Source organism: Ciconia boyciana, chromosome 15 (assembly GCF_034638445.1).
Source record: "Ciconia boyciana chromosome 15, ASM3463844v1, whole genome shotgun sequence".
NCBI lineage: Eukaryota > Metazoa > Chordata > Aves > Ciconiiformes > Ciconiidae > Ciconia > Ciconia boyciana.
In genome coordinates this window covers 6444343-6471926 of record NC_132948.1, presented here as the reverse complement: position 1 = coordinate 6471926, position 27584 = coordinate 6444343, and the positions used below count along the sequence as shown (strand labels likewise).

Genomic DNA, 27584 nt, shown 5'->3' with positions numbered 1-27584 from the left:
AGAAAGAGAAAGGCAAAAAATTTATGTTCTCCTATACAAATCCAACTACTTGATGCTCAAGCACTATGGTTGCTCACATCACTGAACTCATTCTCTCACCCACGCAGGTAATTCAGTCTAAGATGTAATGCAGTGCTAGTGCCCTAGAAGACCCAGAATCCTCAAATGAACTGATATGGCAAATGTTTTCCTAGCAGCTGGTACTCAGCCTCCCTCCAAGAAAGCAAGCCTCCCTCCAGGGTATGAGGGAGTTTTCCCCAGATCCCTAATGAAGCAAGGCTACCATCTGCAGTGAGAGGCTGAAATCAAGGAGGTAAAGGATAGCACCGTACTTTTTAATGAGGTTTTCAATGTATATCTACATCACAGCTCAGATTTTTGAGTCCCAGTAGTTAATCAGAGGCCCCTCAAAGACCAGCTGTTTGAAGCTAAGTATACATGGGAACAATATGAACTGGAAAGTGTATGTCTGTAACTTTGTACGCAAAACAGAGCCAAACATCTGGGCCAGACAAAGACTGAACTTTAGTGAATTGAACAACGCTGCAAAAAGTGTCCAGGAAGACATTCTGCAGACTGAGTCAAATCTCTCACAAGTTCTCATTAAGCTGAAATCACAACACCTGCAGAACCCGAGACTTCAAGGGCAGTAGGGGTTAAAATTAAGCTTCTATCCTATTAGGAAATCTGGAAAACCAGTCTGCCACACTCTCACCTAACTCTGTACTAGCTGCTTCATGACCCTTCTTCAGCAGCCCTCTGCAGAGGGATTCAGCACACCCGTGCTACCCTGATCTCCTCAGCCAGGTCCTCCTACCAAGTGGCCAGCATTGAGGTTTCAGTTCTATAAATCAGATTACCCTCAAGTCTAGCACAAAATCAGCAATTATTCTGGAAGACATGGACCGGGATCTGCAAACACCTCCTCAAAAAGCTGGGAAAGTATTAGCGCCAGTCTCCTGGTAAAGCAAGCAAACTCTTTGGTCCTACACAGACCTGAAGATGACAACTCTGCTTTTGGTGTAAAGGGCATATGTCTTCTAAAACAAAAGACACTCAAGCCACAGTTAGTCTCCACATAGCAACGATGAGGCACACATGCTGGGATGCCCTGTGGAGCCCCCTCCTCCTTCAGGCTCAACCTCCTGGCTGATCCCTGGGAACCCTGCTGGGCCCCTCCACCACAGCAGCTGCCAGCTGGGAAACTTCTGCCAATCCAGCCAACGGCGCGTCTGGACCTTACCCATTTCCGACAGCACAGTACTGGGAGACCGAGGGCTGAAGCTGCACACTGGGCAGTGAGTGACTCTTGGCAGCTTCCCCCCCAGTAATAACAAAAATAAATATTAAAACCAGCTTGAGATCAGCAAGAAGGCTCTGTGATGCTAGGCTTTGTGCAAGGGCTCAGATTAGACAACAACTTTCAAAGGAAAAGTGATCCTTTCTTTCTGCAAGCATCCTGTCCATGAACCACAAGGACCTGATCTTTTTACCAGTTTCTGGTTTCTGTGGGTAATTTTCCACTGAGTTCCTAGGAACTGATGCTGGTCTCTCACCTCTTTGGAAAAAAGGGACTGGGAGCAGTCTTGTTTGAGTGGTTAGCAACCTGATCAACCATTCTGTTGTTTGTAAATCCTGTGTAAAGTGTCATGGGATGCGGAAAGCTGTTTCTCACGCAGAGGCTGAATCAAAAACCAGCTTGTTTAAATTTCTTGGAAGTACCTCCAGGACTCAAAAGATCCCCAAAAAGAACCCCAGAGAAAAACAGAAGGCATAATGGAGAAACAAGAGTGAAGAGGTAATCCCATGCACCAAAAATGTTTATGAATATAGATGCACCACAGTCACCCATTTATCTTCTTGCTGCTTGACCTTTTTGATAAGATACTGTGGGTTTTTTGACACAAGAATAGGACGACACCCCTGCAAAGTTACCATCCCTGCAATACATACACACGGTGCTTATGCAATGGGCCGTAGTCTCTTGACGTTGTGGTATCAGTAACAAAGAGGCAGTAATTTCTTAACAAAAGCTCTCACGTCATTTCCAATCTCTTCTCTTGAAAAAGCTCAAGAAGTGAAAGCTACTGCTGTTTAATACAGTAGCACTGGTAACATCCTAAACTTGTCATTCCTGCACTTCTATTAGCAGTGGCTGCATCAACCACCAATATAGATTATCAATTAGCAAAGCCCTCCTCAGCCTATTCCTTACTTCTGGAACTCCAGTCAGATGTGATAAAGCTATAAGGAATAAGGTATATTCTCCTCTTAGTCTTTCCTGTTCATGTTGCCACAGGCAGCAGATAATCCACTTCTGGCAGACAATTAACTAATGAATTATTTTGAAGCAGTGTCTTCACTACAGAAGAGGAAAAGGGACAGAAAATAGAAAAGCAGAGAAACAAATACGTTCTCTGCTCGTTTTCTGCAACGCTCTGTCGCTTACTGTGGCAAGTACTACTTTCCTACTTACTTTGCCTCCACAGCCTGGTTCTGACATCTTAGTCAATGTTTTCATGCATGACAAATTGCTTTAGCCTGAAGACTCTTTCCACTTCTCATTTGTGAGGTATTTATATCCTGTCCTCATTTTCCAGACTGTTTGCAAACATAACAAGATAACTGCGGTCACAAGATTTTCAGATTTTTCCTTTCTCAAAAATTTGGCAGCCCTAGGGACAGCCCACCTCTTCATATGGCTGAGTCCCACACAAATGCCACAGGCAGAAACTGCTGTGGGCTCCCTCAAGCTGCAGTTAATGAATGAATTTGATTCTTAGCTCTCCAGCTGAGACTGATGATAATGAAGCACAAACGAGGAAGCAAGCGGCCAGGTGTTGATCACTTCAGGATTTTCAGTGAGAAAGAGCTGGCCCTATAAGAAGTTATATTTTAAAACACCTGAAAGCCACTTGAATGCAATGGAGAAGGTTCACTGCTATGAATGATAAGCCATGCAAAGCTAAATTCTGTGTAGAACAGGAGCAGCACCCAGCCCACTGCTGTGCACCCACGTAACTAACGATACATGAGCAGAAGGATAAACAGAAGGGCTTTCTTGGCAGCAGTTAAGATACCGCTCAGGAAGACCAGGCAGACACAAAAAGAGCCTGTTTCACTATGCAGTATGGAAGGTCCGGGTGCGCTTTCTATTTTCCTAAAGATGTGCTACAGAAATCAGAACCTAATATAAATGAGACTTTGCAAGTACACGCTAGCTAACCAGAAGAGTCTTTACCTCCCTTTTACCTTCTACATTTCTCAAATTCTCTTAAAAACTATCAACAATTGTAAGAAAAATCACACACACATGCAAAGTTTTATTCACATTAAGCTTGGGCTGTGACTGGGAAGTGGAACAGACCAGCCCATCCCAACAAGACATGCAAGAAAGATGGGCGAGAGGACTCTAGCCAGTCTTCAATGAGCTGGTATCTCATGAAGCCTTCCGGGATGGCCTAAACCATGCCAAGCCAAGAGAAGGTACAGCATGGTGTACTGCCACGCAACAGAAGCCAGACAGCTCGGATGCAACTGCAGGGACCAAATCAGTAATGACGAACAGCCTTCCACCACCTTCTACGCAACATCTCTCTAGCCTGTACAAGTAAGGGACAGGGAGGTTCCCCACCCTCTCTGGAAGCAAAGGGCCAATGTTTCTGGCTGCTTTATTGTCCCCACAGCCCCTTTTTAGTGGATTATGCTCTTTTCCAGTTGTTCTCCTGGCCTTCTCCACACAAATATAGGATGCATCACCTGTAACAAGACACTTTTGTCAACAGTTCACTACATCCCATAGCTATAGAGACAAAGTGCCATGTAACTCATTAGCAGAGTCTGAATCAGCCTCAACCTGCACTTAAGAGCTGTTCATCATGATACTGAACAGTTATGTTAAAAATGCACTGGACTGATCACAAGCAATATGGACAATTAAGAACAATACTTTAATTGCAAAAATGTTCTGTACCACAGAAATATCATTCTTTGCTTCCTGAACATAGACGGCAATACAGAGACAAGTGCACTTCTGTTAGCTAGTCCACGTTTTTCGGACAGGCATGGAAGCTGTTACCAGTATCAAGTCAGAAAAATACTTTTTCCAGAACCTCAGCACACAGTCTGAACAGTTCCTGCTCAACACGTGTACCCTTAGCAGCCACAGATGTCTCCAGGGACCTGGCACAAACCGGGACGCCAGCTGTGCCTGCCCTGAAGGGAAAAGACAGACCCCTGCATGCTCCAAAAATGCAATGCACAGGCTCCTCTCTCTCAGGGGCCAAGCAGCTGCAATGGGACTGAGGAAGCTGTTCAGAGCTGGAAGAGCAACTCTCCGTGAAGCGACTCTGCTTGCTCCGGGGACAACTGCAATGCCAGAGCTGGGCGACAGCAAAGCAGCGTCAATGACTCTGCAAGGACGCGGCACAGCACAGCCACGTGCTGGAACACGCAGGCTGCTCGCATCCCAGCTGCAAGGTCAGGCACTGGCACTGCAGCGAGGAAAAGATGTGCTCGCTATGGAGTGCGAGCTCTACTCCAGCTTCATCTCAGTGACAGGCTTGCAGCAGTGCGAACCTGGGGGAAGTCCACGCAGCTGTGGAAGGACTCTGGATGCCTGACAAGGTAACCAGGAGGGGAATCTGGCTTACAACTAATCAGCTCCACATGTTCTGATGAGCTCACTCCATGCTGACATGCCCTATGATGGTTTCTCCAGAGAGGAAGGGTTGCCCAGATTCACGCTTCCAGCCAAATCTGCAGCACAACTGCAAGCACAGGGACCCTCGCAATTGAAGCGCAAACAGTTGTAATTTCATCTCTGGCAGGAGCCCTGTGGCTGCCAGCACAGTCCAAACAGAGAAATCATTCTGGGCCAGGAAGGGATGCAGGCAGCCAGGGAAGCACTCCACCTTTCGGACAAGCTCTCGTGCCATTCAGTCAGAAAGAAGTTCAATTAGGGGCACACACACCTTGCTCAAGCATGAGCCAGAGCTGATACCACCCCAACACGTTTGCTTGGAGCCGTTCAGCTTGCAGTGCCAAGGGTGACCAGTTTATGGCATTGGCAGCACCCCGGCCTTTGCACAACCATCCCGGAGCAGGGCAGCTCAGAGCACTGCAGGGCCCCACAGGTCTTATTTCAGGAAAAATGAAGACAGAGTCGCTCCTGAAGGACAGTTGTGCCACTTCTAACTCAAACTGTGTTCCAGTCTTTTTCCTTATCTAACTCAGCAGAATAGATATTTCTCAAGTGATTAGCAAGGAACATGAAAAAAAAAAATTCTTTTGCCCTGTACCATAATGCACACAAGGAGTTCAGGCAAAAGGCTAAATACTTACAGCTTTGCTGTTTACTGAAGATGTGGCTTGTACAGACAAAGCATGACAGGAAGGACACCTGGAAAGCATTTCCCCTTCCCTTCAGGAAGGGGCAGAAAACCTTGGCTTTACAGAATTTATAGATTTCAGCAGGAAGGAACAATCTATCTTCCCTTCTGCATCTCCTTCTGGAAATAAGAAAGTGAAATTTGATCTTCGAGTTGCACAGCCCGACAGTAAGTAGCTGTAGTTTACAAAATGTAGGAGCTTTATGCTGTGTTTCATTGCTGGCTCAGGCATGCTTTAAAAGGGACTGGGAAAAACTACTAGAATTGCAAACCTAAATAACCACCGGCGGCTGAGCTGCACAGAAAGTATGTTCAGACAGTTGCAGAATCTGCAAATTACCAGCTGAATCCAGACACTGGTTATGTCTGTCACAGCAATCATACTTCACTAATGCTCCTCCTCCAGAGATGCACAGCAGCCGGTTATCCCTGACAACCTTCCATCGTGACAGTCCTCTGATGCCAGCAAAGGCCTCTCATCGCAGTCAGCTCCATGGCAATGCTCTCTCTGCAGTAGAAAGCGTAGCACCTAACTGGCTTCTTGAGTCTCCTGGGCTTTGAGCCCATGGTTTCTCTTTATAATGGGAATTTCTGCATTCTGATGTTTCCCCTGCCACACAAGAACTTTCATAGATATGCAAGAGCAAGGTGACACAGAAAACCCACGAAAGCCTGCTTAATAAAGACCTTTCTTCTATGCTACTTAACCACGCAGTTCTAATTATCATCTTCACCATCCCCTTTTCCTGCAAATAGTCAATGTTTCTGAAAAAAATCTGCTGAAGCTGCACCAAACATGAACTCTGCCTTACACTTGCAATCGTTTTAAAAAAACATCTTGAGACAGTAAAATCCAGTTCATCAGTCTGGTTACTGAGCATATACACCTGCTGCAGATGATTCTTGGAGCCACATATGCTCATGAAGATATCCAAGTGCAGCAGCCACAAACGGACAGTTAACAACAGGGCATTGAGCCCTAGCCAGTTCTGCATCTATTCCATCCAGAAATCACTGCTTCCAGTGGGGAGGTAGAGGGAAATCCCTTCAAAACCGGGCCAAGAATGATTGCTGCAAGCTGTTGGGCATCCTGAGTCAACACAGGGACAAGCTGGCACTGACAAAGTCCGTCAGTCCGTCCTCTGCTCCCTCCTGGGCCCCACCGCCCTTCCTGAAGTCACGCTCCCTGAGAAAAGGGGCAGCAGGAAACAGACTCGAGTCATTCAGCTGCATCTTCATCCCAGCCCCAGGGAAAGTTCACGGGCTCAAACAATCCTCTTCCTCACCCAACACCTTCTGTTCATTTCTGCCTAGTGAAGAGGGATGCTGCATCTTTAACGAAAGGCCCAGTTCAGCTCGAAATGTGCCGGCCAGCCAACACACAGGAGCTGCCAGCACCCAGTGGCTTTCTGGCAACATCATCCTTCCCAAAAGCTCAGCGCTGGCAATGCACTTTCACACAAGCATTAATTTTATTATGGTTAGTTTATGATTTTGCCTTACTGCCCTGCTATTTTTGAATGTGGGGCTGTAATAGAAGGCGTCTGACGGCCCAGGAGAGAGGGGAGCTATTACATTGCGGAGTCCCTGCGGTATCGGTGGCCTCTGCAAGACAGGATTCAAGCACAGCCTATGTGAGGGTTTGGACAGTGAACCCAAGGAGGGGCTCCACAGCTTTCCTTTCCCTTTCCACTTCTGCTTGTCAGTCCTCACAGCTTCAAAACACTCCCTCAAGTAGTAACTTTTCCAAATGAAATGCTTTGGAAGGAACACAGGTCCTTCCAAATGGTCATCAAAAAGGGCCACTCCAACCTGTCCTGAGAGATCAACCACCACTGCCTCCACCTTGGCACTCTGGCCTTACAGAATTCGTAATACAAGACAGTTCCGCACACCTGCGGAGCAGCTAGAGATGAAGAGGAATAGGGACGCAGGAGACTAGCGATATAGGCATCAAAAGCTTTCACATTTACTTTTTGACTCCAATCTTTCCTCTGACCCTGGCATAGCTCATTGGTTGTATTACCCTTGTCTAAATCACAGCTCGTGATGTGGCATCAACACACACTACATGGGTTACCTGATGGCTTTCAGAAGATCAGGTTACCTGGTGTTAAAAACAAAGTAATTACTTCAAAAATACAGTACAGACATAACATTCTGCATCTCTGTTATTAAAAATTGATAGATTTGTACTGCAAGACAACTAACATGCACTAGCTATCTTATAAACCCCAACAGAGGCAAGACACAAACTCCTTTTGCCCTGAGGCAGCAAAGGGAACTCCTGGTCTTCCTTCTGCCTTTGCAGTGGCACAGACAGACCCGTACGAGCCAAAACTCTGCATGAGAGCCAACACCTGACTCTATCCTCGATATCACCTGGCCGGTTTCTTGCAGCAAAGACAGGGTCAGACCAAGTATTTAGCCATCACACCTTGAAGCCTACCATTAAGGAACCAGGCCAATGAATTTGAAAAAGGAACTTGTAACTGCTGCAATTTATGATTTGAAGGGCATGGCTTCTCTGGCATCCTTAGGTTCTTGAAAGACAAATGACCTTGTAGTACTGCTCCCAAGATGTAATAATGTCTTGCATTGATCAGGTAACAGGCAGTCTAGGAGATTAAATTCACCACCTATTTTTCGTGGGAGGCGATCACAGGACACATATAAGTTCAGTGTCAAGTTCAGCTCAGTGAGTTCTACTAAAGGTTAACTTGATCCTTTAAGTGAAACCTTGCCTTGCAACCCTGCTCCATCCTACTCACACATACAAAGTCTTTTATATGAAGACATAGGAATTCATTAGAGTTTATCTTCTATCTGAACTTAAATAATTACTGAATCTGATCTTCTGCCCCAACATCTCTCTCTACAAAGCATCAGTCTGATGTATTCCCTGTTTTGAGTGGACATCCCTTCAGTCATTAGTACTTAGCCATGTTGTCACAGGTGAGTCCTCTCCTGTATATTTAATCTTGAGTGGTTTTTGACTTGGCAGAGGTGACCTCCCTATGGTAACTCTGTTGGCTGGCATAAGGACAACTCTTCTATCAGAAATCCTGTACTAGTGTAACTGCAGGCCTTAGTCCTCTCTGAGGAAAAGCTCACAGACTGCAAGCTTCTGATGCTCATCAGAGCCAGCTTCTGTGACAGGCAAAAGACGATGAGCTATAATAATGTAACCCCAGTCTTCCCTCCCAACACAATCTGTCACTCTTCCTTCTGCACATCACGAGTACCTTGGATGCTGGTTTAGGGAACTTCTCTTGGTAAAATTCCCAGACCCTTCATGGGCACTATGTAAAAACTGGAAAAAAGAGCAGCAGCCCAAGCTACCAGTATGTATTTTCCTCAGCACGCTAACCAAAAGACAACTTGCACTGACATTTTAGTAACATAAAGTACAGAATACATCACAAGAACACGAGGCTACTTCTGGTGTAGGACGTGGCTGTAACTCTTTATCCGTGCACCTTCAAGTAGCAAGGCAACAAAGTCAACATTTCACTCCACCGTAGCCAGGTCAGCTTAGAGAGCAGATCCTCTCATCCCTGTTCAGAAGCGCTAACCCCTATGCTGGACAGCATGCCATTATTTCAGGACAGGAGTGGTTAAACTCTAACAGCCTGCAGCCGGCTCTGAACAAGAAAGGAAAAGACAAGCCTGTACCTAGGGGCCCCACCAGCCTCAGAATGTTTTATTTCCACCTCTCTGCACAAATTAAGTGGGTCTTAATCAGAGCTAGTGCTAATGGAGCTGCCCAAAGACGAGCTCCCTAACACACACACACACATGCACAGAGCTACGGTCCCACCAGCCACTGGTCCTTGTGGTCGCTCTGCGTCCCAACGAGCAGTGCAGCATCCCACTCGCTCAGGAAGGTACGGTCAGTCTCTGTGCTGTTTACCTAGGGGCCGTGAAGACACAGTTCAGTGACACGCATGCTGCCACCAGCGGCATGAAGCACAGATAGGTACACCCACATCAGCTTCACTTCAGCCAGTACAGGAGACATCGCTGTAAGAGCAGCAGCATAGACTTCATCGGGATTCTCAGCTTGAGTACATTCCCAGGGTCCACAGCAGGCCAAGACAGCCCACGCTGAAATCTGCTCTGCTTCACCTTCACAGAGAAATGACAGAGTACCAAGCTGCGCTGCTATTTCCTCTTTAACTGCATCTAAACAATCTCGGAGCTGAACTCCCGCACTCATCTCCATCAGAAGAGAGGCAACTGTCCTTCTAGATGGTCCTGCCTACCTTCCCCTCTTCTACTGCACCTCCCTTCTGTTGTCATCCTTTTTAGGACGGTATCCTACTGACCACAGCGACCATCTGCAAAGCTCCACAGGAACCAAAGAATGCACGGAAAGAAAGACCGATTCCCTCATGAGTTCTAGTTTCCTGAATCAACTGTACTTTCAAGTCTGCTAATTCTTTCAGAAACAATCTCACAGAATTAGCTCATCTGAATTTCTTGACCAGCCACTGCAGCTGGTCAAAAAATCTAACCCATCACTTAACTGTGATGGAAAGCACTGAAGTGACACTGGAGATGGCTACTTCATGGTGCCCATTACACCATCTTGCTAAGAACCAGTCTTCTTACTCGTCTGCATAGACCAAAACCACATGTATGTTCAATACCCCAAGGTCTCTCTTGGAGATGCCAGGGGTATGCCAAATCCCAGCTACTTCTGCTCCATTCTCTCTCTGAGCACAAGTATCACAAAACAGCCTCGACTTTTCCCCACGTTGTGACTGCAAGGAGTGGATGACCTAACTGGACACACGGACTGTGCTCGGTATGATATACCTGGCTGCACAGACTCCCTGTGCCAGGGAGAGAAAAACATTTAAAATCTTCAGTCCATCTGAGCAGCTTATATGATTTCCCACTCAGCTGACAAAGTTTCCCGTCTCAGGTCTTGCATGGGGGAGGACAGATCTGACTGCTACAGCCAGACCCTCTGCAACTTCCTCCTGGATTTATGGGCGACACAATCCAGCGGAAGCCCCTGGTACAAACATTTGCTCCAGCAGCCTCAGAACCCAATGCTCCCTCCGAGGGTAGCAGTCTCCCATACAAAGGAGCACTTTTTACCTTCTAAGCCAATTCTCTGTACGGTTGGAGGTAAAACAATTACCTCATTACAGTCGCACACCAAATTCCCTTCTGGTGGAATTCACATCAGCACTACTGCAACTTTATAACATTTGCATTATAAAAATGTCTGCAAAGGAGGCCAAGAAAAACAGCTTTTTGTTCAGAGGAAGCTCTGTGGTCAAGATGATGTCATCAGAAAGCGCCAAATTAATTTCCTGTGGTTACATCCTACAGGAAATCCAAGAAGCTCAGCTTTCTCGCTAAACCAAGTAGTCATTTGTTGTCAATAACTGTTAATTATGTGCCCAGATGTGTCATAAACTAAGAACAATCACGATTAGCCTTCATTCCCTGGATTCCTCTCAGATCGACCGTTGGGATCTGTTTAGATCAGCGGCCTGAAGTCGGTGAAATGCACCGGCACTTGCTTCCCCGGGCCAGCCCAGGGGCTCTGGGGCACGCAGGCTGCTGCGCTCGCGCCGTCTGCCAGCACAGCAAGTTTCCTGCTATTTCCTTCAGCCCCCTCCCCACAATGGGGGGATCTGCTGCTTAGAGAAACACCTCAGAGGAGGAGCAGCTACGTAGATTAGACTCTTAGCAGGAATGGGGACCCCTAATCAAGAAAACTATAAAAACAATGATGAGTAACAGCTTTTCTGCTCTGAATGAACAGAAACAAGGAAATCACGAGTGATTCAGGAGGTTTTCCAGCTGGTAAAACAATCATGAAAATGTCTAGCAGGTCCCTCCCCCAGTCACAGTCCTTCCACAACCAGTCCTTCCACAACCTACTGAAAGACACATCTCTCCAAGGCTTACTTGATATTTAAATTATAAAATAACACTTCACTAAGCACTTAGCTAATTCAAATGGATCTTTTCAAAGACTTACCAGTGGGAAACTGATCTCTCCCAGTTTTTTGATCTCCCCAAAACTACTTGCGTTTATATGAATTCACACCTGCCCTGCTGCCTCTAGCCACCCCCTCACCTGCCATGCAACCCACAAGCTCTCCGTTTTCCCATTCACAGTAGAGGGGAATCCACTGGAGGGGGAAGGAATAGCTTTTGTAGCTGTAACTTGCACTAAAATTATGATTCTGTCCTTACAGTGAACTTTCAGTAGAAATCTCTTGGGACAGACTCTTCAGTCCATGCAGCATGCTTCCCTGGCCTGGCAGGGAGCCCAGCATAACACCTCAAGAGCTGAATGGTAAATGGTCAAGGCAAATCAGATCCAGTCCAGGCAACCCCTACACTTTACACAACACTGTATTTTCAGGTTTGTATGGATTCTTTTTATTTTCACTACTTTTTAAACAAAGCATATTTTACGTGAACATTCGGGATGGGGAGCTAGCTCATTACTTGTCTGGAAAAGGCACAACATAGGATGCACCCTAATAGAGTTCGAATCGGTAGCATCTGTATCACAGGGAAAACAAGAGCTACTGACAGCCAGGGCTCAACTGCAGAGATGTTGTATTGACACCTACTCAGCAACAGCTTCTACCCTCAGACCCTGTGCACTACGGGCAAAATGGACGGGAAGGGAGAGGGAGGCAGAATGACTTACTCAGAGCCACATGGAGACTAGAGGCAGGGGAAAGCAAAAGGACAAACCAAGCATCCTGCCACCCTCACTCACATACTCTATCTACTGGTACAAACAATTTCCTTAACAAAAGGCAAGCGAACGGCTGGGAAGAGAAATCACGTAGCTTCCAAACTCTCAGAATAAAGGGGCAGACAGAAAAGGCTTCTTGACATGTTCGCATCTCTCTAGAAAAACACGCAGTGCTGACTCCCAATTTGGTCTATTTAATAAGTTTCCTACCTCTCTGTCCTTGAGTTTCATGGCGAGCACCAGCTGATGTCTGTGGTTAGTAAGGGCCTCCCGGTAATTTCCTTTGGAGAAGAATGCGGAGCCCAGATTTCCATGAGCTCGGCATTCTCCCGTCTGGTCACCTGAGTCACATGCAAACAAAACAAAGGTTAGCTAACAAAGGTGTCGCTGGAAGCATCCAGCAGAAAGACTGGAACACGCTGTACAAGTGATGCTCCAGTGTGAGAACCAGCATCAGAACAAACTCATCCTTATGTTTAATACGCAGCCAAAACTCTCCTCTTTGCTGGCCTTCAGAAACTTCTACAATAGCCATCAACCTTATTTTTAGAATTGTTTTAATTTCTTCTTTGGCCCAACACTTGGCAATTTACCATTCTTCCACGTTTATTCCTTGCTTGACATTAGCAATTTATTTGTGAAAGTAAGCCAATGGCCCAGGCTTAAAACAAGCAAAGAGCATGCCGGCTTTCTCAAGAAAGCAATTCCGCAGCACAGCTCAGACACAAAGGACACCTACTATCATCTTCAAGACAGTAGTCTTTTCTAGTCCTTCCTAGTAGACTTTCAGTGAACTCTCCTAGCTAGAGCCCTCAGTCACTACCTTCTCCACCTCTGCAAGGTTATGACTTTCTGACTTATGTACTGTCTCCTCTCCTACAGCACCCTGAAAGCTTGAAAGCTCTCAGTGTCATGCAGGATATACTGTACAAGAGAGGGATTTTCCAGTTTGTTTATTTTTTAAACCCTCTTGTTCATCCATTGTCTCACTCCTGATTTGTTCCTTCCCTGGCCACTGCCTCAGAAGCTCAGACTGAGCACCTTTTTCCACCTAATTCTTGAAAAAATAGATTGCTTCATTTAAGACCCATTTAAGGTTTTGAGCCCAAGTCTACACGGGGATAAGACCAGTTCCCACATACATGACACCAGAAAATTAGAGTACCCTGTAAAAGCTTAGCGCATTCATTGATCATCTGCCCCCTCACACACACAGGTAAAAGGGCTGCACAATCCTATAGTCTGCACGTTTCAGAATTTTCAGATTTGATTTAGCAGCTTGTGAAATCCCACAGAAACCTGAGCATTATAGAGAGATGTTGACCATTAACACAGCTATTAATTTGTTCCATCTGTACCAAGCCAGCACTCAAGCAAGTGAAATGAGAACTCTTACCTAAAGTCTTGGCTACGTCCAAGTCCTGCTGCATGTATCCAGTGCTTTTCTCCGTATTCCCGAGGGACCAGTACGCACTGCTCAGCGCAGAGAACACTGATCCCCGCAGCTTTAGGCTGCAAGTGCCGATCTTCAGGGCAGCCTCTAGCACCACCACAGAGGCCCCATGGTGGCCCGCAGTCAGAAGTTCCTGGCCAATCACAGACACCACGACAAAGGGGCTCTTGTCCAGCTTCATCTTCTGCAGTTGTTGATAGGTGGGCTCCAGGGACTCTGAATACAAAAACGAAGGCAGAGTTACTCAACAAACCAAGTTATTTGTGTCTAGAAATCACCTTCACAACTCATCTTCATTTTTTGGTAACCAAATGACACAGAAGTTAAGGGCCAGACGGCCCAAATCAAACCAAGATTTATTATGGGAACTCAGGGCTCAAATGCATCATCTAATATCTAGTACATCAAGACAGATCAACTAGCAAGTTCATGTTTTCCCTGCAGAAAGCACTTCAGGAAGACAGCACAATCATGCAGAGCAGTCTCATACTGAGCTCTGAAGACTGGCCTAATGGCAGAAGGAATACAGAAAACACCTGTAGAGTTTTGTAGGAAACTGGAAATGGGCCACCAGCAGTGTATAAGAGCACTGCACTTTCTGCTCCTTCAGCACAAACTTTCAGCTGAATGTCTGCAAAATCTGTGCCTGTCCAGATACCACAGCACATGATGTGTGCCGAGAGGTGACAAAAACTGCAGAAAGAAGCTGCTCCTTCTTCTGCAGGAGAAGGTACTCCTGTAGAATGACAGCACTGGACCTGCCAGACTACTTACAATTGGTCTAATTGCTTCCATCATTCAGATGCAACACCTTGGCTGCATGTTTCAATAAGGTCATCAATAAAACAGGACTCCAGAATTTGCTGACCAAGTGGCATTTCTTGATTAGATGCTCTCACCTGAATCACCACTACCTCAACAACCTCAGAAAGCCACTTGCTCCCCATTTTCATCATTTCTGCCTCTCTACAATCACCAAGTGTATAAACAACAACAAAAGAGGATTTTAACACTTCCATGAAGATGCAAACAGTGTGAACGCAATGACAGTTACTGACATCCAATTAGATCCTGGGATTAAACGCAGATGTAACAGGACAGAAATAGTTGCTGTAACATGCCACCACTTATCATGCTTATCACTGCAAGAGCAGATATGAACTCAGTTCCTGTCTTAAGGAGCTTACTTAAGATCCTAGCCAGGTAACCCAGGCAAACATAGGGGGAGAGAGAGAGGTACAGACAAGGAGAAAGGAAAGAGGAAGACACAAGGGAAGTGCTCCTGGTAACTCTAAAGTCTGGTAGGAAAGGGAGAACCAGCATGGTAAGAGAAGGGCAGACATGGAGTTCGTAACTGCTCTCGTACAACAACAAATGGTGAGGGAAGAGACATAGCCACAACCAGCTGAAAGGTGCAGCAACAGCGATTCGGTCATTGGGGAAGGGAGTATCACCTTCATCTCTACGTACTGCGGACCCATGCTCCCCGAATCCCGCAGTGTCTGCATGTAATAATCTTTAGCACGCCACTGACACTTACAGACCTTCGGCTTTTCCAGTTGCTTCTCCTTTTTCTCTGAATGCAAGTATCCTGGAAGCTACCACTCACATCAGTCTATCCATGGCTTCAATCAATCTGTTATCCTGGTGGAATCAAGTTACAAGGGACTGGCTTTACACCATAGACAATACCCGAGAGATCTTCTATGTCTCTCCCAGACAGCGAGTTCTTGGAAAGGGGACCAGAACAACACATAACAACTACTTAAGTGCTTGCAGAGTGCCTAGCACAGTGGGACAGAGACCCTGAATATTCATTACAGTAGTAGAGTATATACACACTCTCAAAGTAAACCTAGTACTTTATAAGCAAGGCTAATCTAAAATCTGCCAAACCAGTCAGTGGGAGGATAACAACTGGAAAGCAGCAACACTGAGAAGCACAGTAGGGAGCACCAGTGTAAATATACAGCTGCAGTGTGACAGGACAGCGAGATCATCCAGCCAGATTTGGGGATGCTTACCTAGAAACACCATATCACCTGCATTCTAAGCAGCAGCCACAGCACCTTTGGGTACCAAATGAAATTAACTTCACAAGGTAGCTGCTATATACAACAGAAACTTCCAGATGAATTCATTTTAGAGGCTGGAGAAAAACACTGTAAAAAAGGAAACACCAACGGGGATGTTTTTTTCATTTCAGTGCTTCTTGGCCCCTAAGCCCTGGGGTCCGCAGCAGCATCTGCTGAGGATGAGAATCCCCACGTTCCCTCCCGGGAACTACCATTAGGACACTGCAACACAAAGCTTGCAAGAGAAACAGAGCAACAGAGGAACAAAGAAAAGAGGAGACTACCTCCTTCCTCTAGAGAGAAAAATCCTGGAAATGGGGACATTATGAAAGAGAGGCAAAACACTGCGAGAGCTAATACAGCTTTCAAGGTCCATGTGATTTCAACACTCCTCCTGAATATAAGTGAAGTAGCAAAGCAGCCTTTTGCCTTCTGGAACGCTGTGTTTTGAGAGACATTAGTACCATGGAAAAGCTGCTGATGTGCTCTTCTGGGCAAACACTGGCCCAGAGCATTTAAGACTCCCTGTTCCCAGTGGCCAAGCACCAGAGCATTGTGGGAAGTTGTTCCAAGTAATAATAAAGCCAGGGCCACAGTATTGTACACCTCTCTATCTGCACTGATACCAGACAAAAGACAAACAAGCAAGGACTTCATTGGAACTGCTGCACAACACCAGTCTGATTCATCTCCAGTGCCTCTCGAGCTGGGTATCACCATCTCGCTGTCCCACTGAATCAGAAGAATTTTGTTCCTCCTCCTACTTCGGGCTCCTTTGTCAGCACCTGCTGACTCAGCAGAGAAGTCAAATTCTGAAATCTTTCCCTTCAGGCCTCCAGGTTCTCCCCTCTCAAATGCCGGTAGAGTCACCCATGGACTGAAACTACCGCCTCTAAGTACCTCAGTAGCAGGTCACCACCCTTGAGAAAATCTCCTGGTGCTTACCTCGCATGGGAGATTTCATGGCGGCCTCGACCATGCCAACCAGAAGCTGAAGACTCTTGGGATCTTGAGCCAGTCCTGACGCAAACGCTGCCAGTGCATCTGCATGACGTCCAAGATACTGAAGGGCCACACCCTGTCGGAAGTATGCCTGAAAAGCCAAAGGGAAGAAGAAGAAATGCCAGTTATGTCCCTGCCTGTGGCAGGGGGGGTTGGACTACATCATCTTTAAAGGTCTGTTCCAACTCAAACCATTCTGCAATTCAATTACTTAATTGGTAGAAGTCACAAATAACATCTGCCCATGACCTCGTGCTGGTGGACACTGGGGTACACAATCACATTCTGGCTTCTTCAGTCACAATGGCTATAATCAGAAAAATCTAACACCACAGTTTGATTTGTGACTGCCACCCAGCCGCTTATCCCCACGGTGTGATGACTTCCTCAACCTTTGCAAGGCCTCTGAACTGTTCTGGAGACCAGGGATGGTAATTACTATCAAGGCAAAGCCTTCCCCTTGGACTTGGCCAATTACTTATTCTTATCTACTTATAACCAAATGCTCATTCTCGAGACCTCCATTTCTGTTCGCTTGGCTCACACAGCATACAAATAACTTGCTTCCTTTCTCATCAGTTCTTGCCAATGAGTACAGTTTAAACATCTAGCACTAGTAGAGACCAAAATGTACCGAAAGCTCAAGTTGCAATGAAACACAATGCAAAGATCCAGACAAGAGCCGTCTATATATGCACTACTTAGATTGAGGCAAGACACTCATCATTTTGAACATGTTCACAAGAGCATTTTTCTTTGTTTCTTCCTTTCCAAGGAAACCACTCATGCAAACGTGCAATACCTTCAAAGTAACTTAAATCTCTTGTCACCGTGTATTTCCATTTTTACATCAGCAACGACATCAATATGCAGCTGCAAAGCATTCCCAAACAGAGCTTCTGCCATCTCCCTAAATTAGGATACCAGGAACCTACACAAAGCAAGAACTGCAGAAACATGTTCTGCCCACACATAAAGCAATGGCAAAGCCCCGGCTCAAAGGGTATCCAGAACTTCCTTGAGAGCTACTGGGTAAGAGATCACAGAAACCACAGTCCAATATTTACTCAAAGTACTCAGGTATATTTGTAGCACATACATCTGGACACTATGTTATAAAAAGGTCTTGAATTTTTAAGCACCTTTGATGCCCATTACTCAGGCTTTATCTTCATGTCCAGCTAATACCTTTCTGATGCAAACTTTGCTGCACTTTTGGTTCATTCAAAGCTATTTCAATAGCACAAATAAAGCTGTCAGAACAGAAGATAAAGTATTATTTGCATTTCTTTAAAAGTGCTTTAGGAACATAATACTGCTCCTTGAGATTGGCTCCTAGTATTGCTTTCATGGATAAGACCTCATCACTTTTTCTCTCCATCTGTAATAGAAACCTGCGCTCAAGATACATTAAGTATATGTAAAAAGACTTAGACAGATGCAAACAGGACAAATCTTCAATTAATATCCAAACTAGTATTTCATTAGAGCTTTCGGACACTTTTGGAATCCAATCCAGGGAGGCAGAGATTAAGGAAAATCAGAAATGACATGAGAAATTTATAGACATGAATATTTAATTTCTTTTCCATTAGTGAGCCTTGAGTGTAGAACCACTTTTAATGAATTTGATGAAAGCAAAATTCTTTTCATTGACCTTTCTTATAAATGCATTCGTATTGAACAAAACAAGCTACTGTACTGGAAACCCAATTCAATGTTAATTAAATTACTAGCATGAAGCTTTAAATCAAAGAACATACAAAGAACTAACAATGTGCAGTGGCCATCAGGCATGAGTCCTCCCAGCAGTGAGCTGTCACCTAAATCATGGCGTACACTTTTAAGTCCTTTTTTGCCCCAGAATTATCATTTAATTACTTTCTTTACCACCTGGTGACAGAGGCAGTTTCACGCAGCATGTCTCTGATGGGGACCCTTCCAGACAACAAGGCTGGTCCAGGACAAATGTGTCTGCCTGAATCAGTTATCATGGATGAGGGCACAAATACGCAGCAGCCAGCAAGGGAACTCCATATTGTGCACAGGCATCTCCAACATCTCACGCTTTACAGGATGGTAGGAGCCGGCCATCTCCTCTCTCAGAACACGTACTACCAGGATAGATGGCACATCAGGGAACGCACGGCTTCCTCGCCACTGCAGACAGTCAGCTAAGTCCAGAAACCCAAAATTCACTTGTATACAGGGTTTCAAGGAAAAGGTAGGAGGGAGACAGATGCTACAGGCAATGCAGACAAGCCTCACACAGCCTACAGAGGACAGGAATACTACAGCTTCTGTTTCTAAGGTTCAGAAGGGACCATGCAGTGCAATCCTCTCTCACATCCCACCCTATACACGCAAAGGCTGTAGGACAAAAAGTAACATACTCTTCAACCATAGGTACAGCAACAGCTAGCTTTCACGTCTCCGATGAAGGAAAATGGCCCCTGTGAGGAAAATGGAGAAAAAGCAAGCTAAACAAAACACAGGTGAAGCCTCTGCCCTACTTCCAGCTCTGGCACAGAAATCCAAGCGAACATCAGTTCTCAGCAGGAGAGAACACACCACAGGTGCAATGTCACAAAAAGGGGGGGAATAAAAGGGGAGGAAAAAAGCCTGGCCACAAGTCTCAGAGCACTTTGCAGAGGAGTAACAGGCCTGTTTTTTTCACCACTGCCTGCCCAGGAACTCTACCAGCCTCACTGCAAGACAAAGGCCCTGCCCAGCTGGGCTGCACCAGCGGCTGCAGCGGGGACACTGGTTGCTAGCACCTGCCCGTCCGACCCTGTCACTTTTGTGGAGCACTGAGCATGTCTCAAATGCTGAGAAAGCAGAGTCCTCATCCCCCGAGCTCTGCACACAGAGGAGACACCACAGGCTCCAGATGACAGAACACCACGAAACAGGGACAAGATTCACAAACAGCATGCAATTCGGTACCGTGCACTTCCAACGTCCTGTCTGGAAAGTGTTTTTATCCCCTCCCCACATCTATTCCTGGAAATTCCCCCTGGAAACCACTTAATTTGAATACAAACACAGCATTCAGAGCCCAAAAGAAAAACCTATTAATTGTAACTGAAAGAAAGATTTTGGCCAATTTTTCTCCTGCAAAAGCCCCTTCCTTCCTTTCTCCTCCAGTTTCCAGTGAATACAGAATGCTCTCCACACATTGTGTTCCCCAGAGACCTTTAACAAAATAAATAAAAAGCATTCACATCACCTATTTCCTCCCCAAGAGGCATTCACAAGTCAGTTTAGCATTGGAATGAAGACACCGTATCAAGGGAAAAAAAATTTGCAAAGAGGAAATGGTGAGAATCACCCTCTGGAAGAGGAGAGGAAAAGGAAAGGCAGGGAGCCAGCAGCTGCAGCTGAAGAAATGAGACAAGGAGCAGCTTTCCAGTCCCGACACAGACAGAGTCTTCCCACACTTCAGCGAACTTTACATTTTTAATCACACTATGTGAAGACAGAAGAATACTCGCTCTACAGTAAAAGTTACATTCATTTTCCAGTGATCCCAGGTAAGAAAAAACTATTGATTCCTTTTAAGAAGATTAAAGCAACAAGAGAATGTTTTGCTAAAGACAGGACAAATGAACAGCAGGTGCTTTCTAACCTGTGGCTCTTTGCATCCTCAATGTAATACAAAGAGCTGGAACAATCTTTTTCATTTTTTCAATCTCTGCACCATACCGTCCAGGAACAAGGCACTGTGCAAAAAGAAAGTCTCACTCTCAGCTGAAGTTTGGCACTAGATGCATCTCCCTCAGTGGGAACTATTTTCTCCTCTCCTTGTGTTAGCATGATCGAGCACACGCTCTGCTGTTCCTATCTCCAGATTCACTAGCGTACCACGGGTTAACAGTGCCTGCACCCAACCCTCCAGCCAGAGCCAGCTCAGGTTCCGCTCAGTGCATCTGCTGACGTCTCTGCTGCCAGCCCCTGGAGTAAGAACAGGAGAGCGGGGATACGGCACTACCAGCAAGAGCCTTCTGGGAAGGGAAGAGCATTAAAAGGTAAAAAGCAGCTCTACCAAACAGCGGATCGTATCAGGTCACTGCCACTAAATTAGAGAGGTTGTTAGCGAGTAATCCCACGCACCTATGGACCTTTAGTTCTGGGAAACCAGGGCATACTGCAGTCTCATAGAGTCATTTTTTAGTCCACTGGACAACTAGCCTCCCTTCAGCCAGTTTACAGATTTTATATAGCTAACTGGAGATGGCCTGGGAAGGAGGACAGGGAATAATTAGTGCTTTTTATCCGTAATACCATTGAAAGCACTGTTGATATTCTGGAAGCAAAAATAAATTATTCTAATTAATTAACTTGCAAAATATATTTGGCACTTGGGACTTCAAAGCCATGCAGAAAATTGGCCCTGTAACAGAGGCTGTTCATATAGCAAGTCCAAGTACAGAATGCCAGCGATCTGAAGTTGCACTGCACAGGACCCATCCCAAAGACACCAGGTCTTCCCACGTCATTCACATTTTGCCACCCTCCCCATTTTTTCAGACTTTCTTTTTTGCCCCATGCTTTTGCCCCATGTTTTCATGGCAAGAATATAGTTTTTAGTACTTTTCCCTACTCTCAATTTTAGAAAAATTGTACGAACAAGAGAACACAAAAGAAAACCTTCCTAATTGGACACTCTGGTTTTGGGTAGACGGCCGATGGCTGGGCTGCAGCAGAGTCAATGTCTGCCTAACCAGGTATAATCTCTCTCTACAATTCTAAGCACGAGTCCTATTTGTTCTGCTCAATTTATTGGCCAGTGTAGTTTCTGTACAGGCTAGTATTTTTCATCTGTGTTTATTACAGCCCATTTAATGCACAAAGAGAATTTCTATCTGTCCTACTAGGAGTTGCCACTGGACTGACCGCTGCAGTGCCCAGGCAATGCAAATACAAACATGCTTGTTAGTTTTTTGATCCTCATCATCTGTGATCCCATCTAGATAACTGTCTAGACCCTGAATATTAGATTTTCACATGCAATATGAAACAGGATTAGAATGTAAATGCCATCATTGAAATGGCTGATATTAAGAGGGGTTCTGAAATGTTTATCAACCCTTCTAATATCAATACGCAAGAACTGTTTTAGGCAGAGCAATAGTAATTGGTTTATAATTAATACAAAACATGCAATGAAGATAAAAATACAGTACAAAGAAACAGCGTTTATGAATATGAATGGGACCTCTATGTTTCCCAGGATTCTTCTAAATAAAAACAAGCCCAGGAAAGGAAGCCCAAGACAACTCAATGCTATTCTTACAAGTATCAAAATATACTTCACTTTTTTGGACCAGGGATCTAGGCAAATACTCATGCTGTACTGGCATCCGTAGCAGGCTCTGGTAGAACTCTTTGGGCTCATACCATTTTTCCCTGTAGAATCCATAGCAATAAATCGTTCAGACCCTTAGCGCGTCTCATATGCAACGCTTGGAAGAGTTAGAGGGAAGCAGCAGCCGCAGGAGTTCAGTCCTGTCTTACCACGGTCTCTTGTAAGTCTGAAGCATGAGCTCATGTTTCTGGAATATGATTTAGTATCAGGGTACAAGCATTTTTCTAACAGTAGTCCATATTATACTCTTTACTGGGCAGGATGGTATACTGCCTATAAATACCTTAAAACAGCTAGAACTGGGGGATTAACCGGCACGTAGGAGCCCTGTGAGAGCGTATTGTCACCCGGCTACCTTAGGACACATCGAGATAGCCAGGCAGAAAACCAGGAGCCCTACCTTTCTCTCTGAAGTAGGGTAACCCTTTCAAGAGTTTTACGCGCAGCAGGCAACACGTGCACGGCTGATCCCCTCCGAGCACTCCAGCAGAGTGGCCACGGGGCCCACAAGGAGTGCAGCGACAAAGACTATCCCGGCTTCGGGATCTCCGTCTGCGGAGGGTCAGGCACCCCCCTGCCTCCTCTGATGCCCAGGGGCTCCTGTGCCTCCTCCCTGCTCTGCACAGCCCCCTTTCTGCAGATGGTCCCTCTGCCATCATACACAGCAGCACCCCGCTGCCTTTCTGTGCCCACGCCGCCTTCCTGGGGCTCATCTGATAATTTTGTCATCAAACTTCACACTCAGAGACTCATTTACATAATGAATTGCCGGCCGATTTGTAACTGGATAATGGAGACAGAAGAATGAAACTGGAACGGCATCAGAAGAACTTGGAGCAGAAAATTAATGTCAAACAAACATGGAAAACTCGGGAAAAAAAAAGCCTCAGCCTTAGACAAAGACTCCCATTGTACACAGGGGAGGAAATTCAAAACACCTTTATATTCACGTCAGCTTCGGACTCTGGACAACCAGCTATCTGGACACGAAAGGCAAACACGTAGAAAACACTTTTTCCACAATGCTCCCTTGGTTTGCCAGATCAGGAGATGATGCCAAAAACAGCATGAATAATCTATGATGCATTTAATCGGCCTGTCCTGAGTCTGCAGAACGCCTCCTGGACAGACGGACCCACTGCCCTGTGCGGGACTGCTCGGTGTCCGCCAGCCAGCTCCCTCACCACCACCCATGCGAGCCAGGCCAGCGGCTGACGAATACGACACGTGTGACAAACAAAAAGGAGGAAAATGTGGGAACAGCTTCTTGGGGCCAAGCACCAGGTTGAATCTTTCCTCTCCCCTTGTAACTGCTTTACAGCCAAATTTTAGAGAAAAATACAGGACAAATCTCTGCTGTGGGATTTCAGGAATGTGAGGAGAGGGAAGAATGCGCTTTAATTCAGAACACATGCAGCACATGCATAAATACTGCTTGCCGGCCATATGAATTGAACTCCCGCTTTCACAAAGTTAAGGCTGCACCCCAGGTAACAATTTTCCTTCACAGTCCATACGCTCGGCTGGCACCTCAACCACTACCGTCAGCCTGCCCTAAAGAACAAGCAGAGATCTGGCAAATTTATTGCCTCTGCAGCATAGCTGCTTTATCTTCTACTCGTTTCCAAGGTGTCTCTTACAGGAACTACACCACTCGGAAATGGAAGTTTCCTCTATGCCCCATTGAGCCTATACAGAAAAACAGGATGGGAGGTGTGTGTGTGCAAAATATGCCTTGTTTTATCCAAAGAGCATTTAATTATTCTTATTAATTGTGCTTCCACTATCTTCAGTGGGAGACTGTGCACAGATCACTTGCCCACCTGAAATAAATGTAATCATCAGTAATAGAAAGTCAAATCCTTGCTTAGTTGTATTGGTTAGCACAGAAGCTAACAGCCCAGCTTTTCATACACTGCTCCATTCCTGCCCACTCTGGGCTCGCTTTAGGAACACCAGCTACCATTTAGAACCTCTCGTCAGAGGGCAGCTCCCACCTTTAGTAACAGAGCACCTTAACAGACAATATTCCTACCTTCATCAGCTACAACTCTTAAGCCTTATTTACTAGCAAGAACTAGCCATGAGTGGAGAAGAGTGCTCTAGACAAGTAACACCCAATCTGCTGATGCCCAAAGACAGCACAGGGAAAGCACAACCAGCCTCTTGTGTTTAAGGCTGACGGGCACAGACGCAAGTACAACATCTTCTAGAATTCCCCCACAAGTCAACAGGAACAAAGTTTTGCTGAATTTCTGGCTAAACAACTCGTTTTAGAAATTGCAGAAGAAAAGATAGGCCACCCTTCACCCTGCTCGGAAGTAACACTGATCTTGGTAAGATATTATTGGAGATTTAATAGATACAGAATTACACAAAACTTAAAATAAATTGATTAGATGACACCTGTAGGCTGCTTCTCAGTGAAGTTTGGGGCAGTGGCAGGACTGTTTTTAACATCATATTAGCTAGTGCTTTGTTTAGTTTCAACACTGTACCGTGATTTAAATTGTATTAACATTTGATATTTAACTGCCAGCGTACATCTGCACACAATTCTCCCAATTCTAACATGCTGAAAGTGTTGAGAACCTTTGCAGAGCTCAAGAATACACAAACATATGCTACTATTTGTTCTTATACCCTTAAAAGCAAAAACAAATGAAAAAGCAGTACAAAGGGAAAAGAGGGAATAATAAAAATCATGTCCTAAACTGGAAGACATCCACAAGAACTCTCTTTGCTATTCAGCTTGAGTGTTCCAGCACAGTTTCATTGTCTCACTTCGAATTACTCATCTGAGTAGCAGCTCAAATGACTACCCCCCCTCTTCAGCATTTCTCCATTTTGCACGCTGGCAGGCTTTGCAAGTTTAGGTGGATCACACTGAAAACCCACAATAAAATCCAGAAATGAGACATTAAAGCATCTGGTCAGCCCACAGTCATGAGGCTTGGCACTCACAACAAATCCAGCGGGGGATATTTCAAAGATCCATGTTAGCTAACGCAGCACTCATGGACTGGACAGACAGTCCCAACATAGGTGATCTGGATTCACAGTTAAGACAATAGGTCTTCCCCCAGCTGCACTACTGCTGATTAAAGTAACATTGTGCAATGATTTGTAATTGCCATCTTGCAGTGAGACTACTGAAGATGACCAAAATCCTGACTTCTGGACATAAGAATAAATAATAGGTGGTTGTCAGCATTACTCTGTTCTTTCTAGGCCAGCAACTCCAGCAGACAGCGTTAACAGCAGATCTGCACATCCAGCCGAGGTGCAGCAGATACCAGCTAGCTCTCCAGCCAGACAGTTACCAGCTAGCTCTCCGGCCAAGGGAGCACTCGGCTCCAGCAGCACACAAACCACAGGACAACACACTCGAGTGGCACTCTCATGGGAAAACACTGGCAAGCATCTGACAGCAAAGCCTCCTTTCTGTCTCACAGTATGCAGACGCCAGACACCCTGCAGGCGAGTGTTTCCTATGGTACCTAAATTACCAGAAGAGAGACAAATTTATTACAATCCCTGTCACCCCTGAGGCAGTGCTCAGGCTGCCTAGATGGAAGCCTTCACCAGACCATCTTATCCAAAAACACAGCCAACCGCTTTGCCACCGGCCTCCTTCTGCATCCCCACTCCCCTGCAGGACGTGTCTTCTGCAGCTCCTCTTCTGCAGGGCAGGTGGGTCCTGGCAGTTTGGTCTCTCAAAACTACCTCCACGCTTTTGGTTTTCTCCAAATCCAGGTGGTACTCCTCAGCCTGGAAAACTGGGCCCTCTTGGCTTCACTCTCTGTCTGTAAAATCCCCTCCGTGTCTTGCACTTTTCTATTATCTGTGGTACATGAGCCTGTTTTCAGCTGCTGTTTAATTGCTGCCATTCTGAAAACCACTTAGGGTTGTTTTGGAAATGCATGCACTTGTCCTCACTGAAGTAAACTGAGATAAAATGGGATTTGCCAAAAGCAAGACAGCTGGAAGGCAGAGATGGTGACCTGCATACCAGCAATTTGGCACTAGAAAGTGCCATCTCCAATTTTGAGTCCAATAACCAATAAAACATTTGTTTTCTGTCAGCCTTCTCCTGCTTCGTGATTCCAGCTGTAAACTCTGAACCCAAGTGGGCTCACATCTAACAGCCATAATAGCTGGCCATTCCAAAAAGGATGGAAAGTGAAGGTCTCCTCGGGTACAGATTGCTTAGTCACATCAGCAGGTATTTGAGGACTTTACCCATCTACAGAGGCAAGTTGAGTACTGAATCCTGCCAGATTTCAGATGGCTAAAATCCAGTAATTACAAAGGGAAAGTACTGAAGTCATTGCAAAGACTAGCTAGTCTGGCAAGATTCAGCCACGATAAAAAGACAAGCGACTTTTGTTCATAGCTATAAAGAAAATCTTCGAGAGAGAAGCTCCAGTTACAGTGAAATTTCTTTCTATTTCCTTTTCAGCATTACAGCAGAGGTAACTAAAGGCCCTTTAAAAACCATGGCTGCTCACCTGGACTGATTTTACTAACAAATACTTCTGACAAAGAAAACAAAACACACGTTTAATGCAGTCCCCCCATAGAAATCTCACGCTGGCCATAAAGTTGATGCTGTGGGTAGTCCTTCACTCCATTTAAGGGCAATTAAAAGTCAAAGGTAGGGAAGATAGTTGCTTGATTTTTTTTTAAATGTTTCTAGCAGACCCTTGGCTTTCCTCTGAATCTCAAACTATCTGAGGATTCTTGTTTCTCTTGCTGAGTCACTCTGATACGAGATATCTGAACTCCGAACGAAGATGCATGACAGTTATTAGTGAATTTGGGTGGCAAGTCCAACTGGTTAGCTCCAGCTAGGGCACACAAAAGTTCGACGTCTCCAGAAGAAAGAGAAGAGAGTGGGAGACACAGATTCTGCAGGAAATGCCCAGGAACAGCTGAGTCTCAGCATAGTATGTTTTACTTATATTTCGGTTACCATTAATGATGAGGTTAGGAAGAGGATAAGCACCATCTTAAGACAATGCTTATTTGCCTTAACTCAGGGAGAATAAGATTTGATTCTGCCCTTGCTTGTTTTCATGTCTGCAGTCAGATCTAAACTATTTAGCAGGTGAAAATTAGGAGAAACAAGTACTAGAAACAATCACAAGACACAGTACAGACAAAGTTCCCTGGGAACATACCTTTCAAAGGAAGAACAGTCAAGTGTCCCTTACCTTCTTTCTTACATGCTCCACTATCTAGATTCAAGCCCAACCACAAAGTCATTTCAGGTATCTGGATTTCAGTTCGAAGAAAGAACAAGCAACTTCTGGCCAGAGGAAGCGACACAGCCAGACTGCACAAAGCAAACGAGCAGCACTGCAGAAAGGACCCAGGAGTCTGGACTCAGCAATGGGCAGCTCTTAAAAGGCTCTGAGCAAAACTAGAAACTTTGGCTCCAAAAAAGCCTTCATTTTATTGAGTCCATCAAGGACTATTGAAAATAATCACTTCTGACTGATAAGACAATTAGTGACTCAACTAACAACACCTGCTCAAGAACACAACCAGCGTA

The 27584-nt window shown here is 45.4% G+C and overlaps 1 protein-coding gene across 2 annotated transcripts in view; it reads right to left on the bottom strand.

Moving 5' to 3' along the window:
- Nucleotides 1-27584, bottom strand: part of TTC28 (tetratricopeptide repeat domain 28) — a 206718-nt gene that overhangs the window by 73859 nt on the left and 105275 nt on the right. For both annotated transcript variants that reach the window (XM_072880117.1, XM_072880118.1), the window contains 3 exons: nt 16603-16750; nt 13526-13798; nt 12340-12470 (listed from right to left, as the gene is read on the bottom strand). In XM_072880117.1, coding sequence (XP_072736218.1) covers nt 12340-12470; nt 13526-13798; nt 16603-16750 — 552 coding nt within the window. The remainder of the gene's footprint in view (nt 1-12339; nt 12471-13525; nt 13799-16602; nt 16751-27584) is intronic.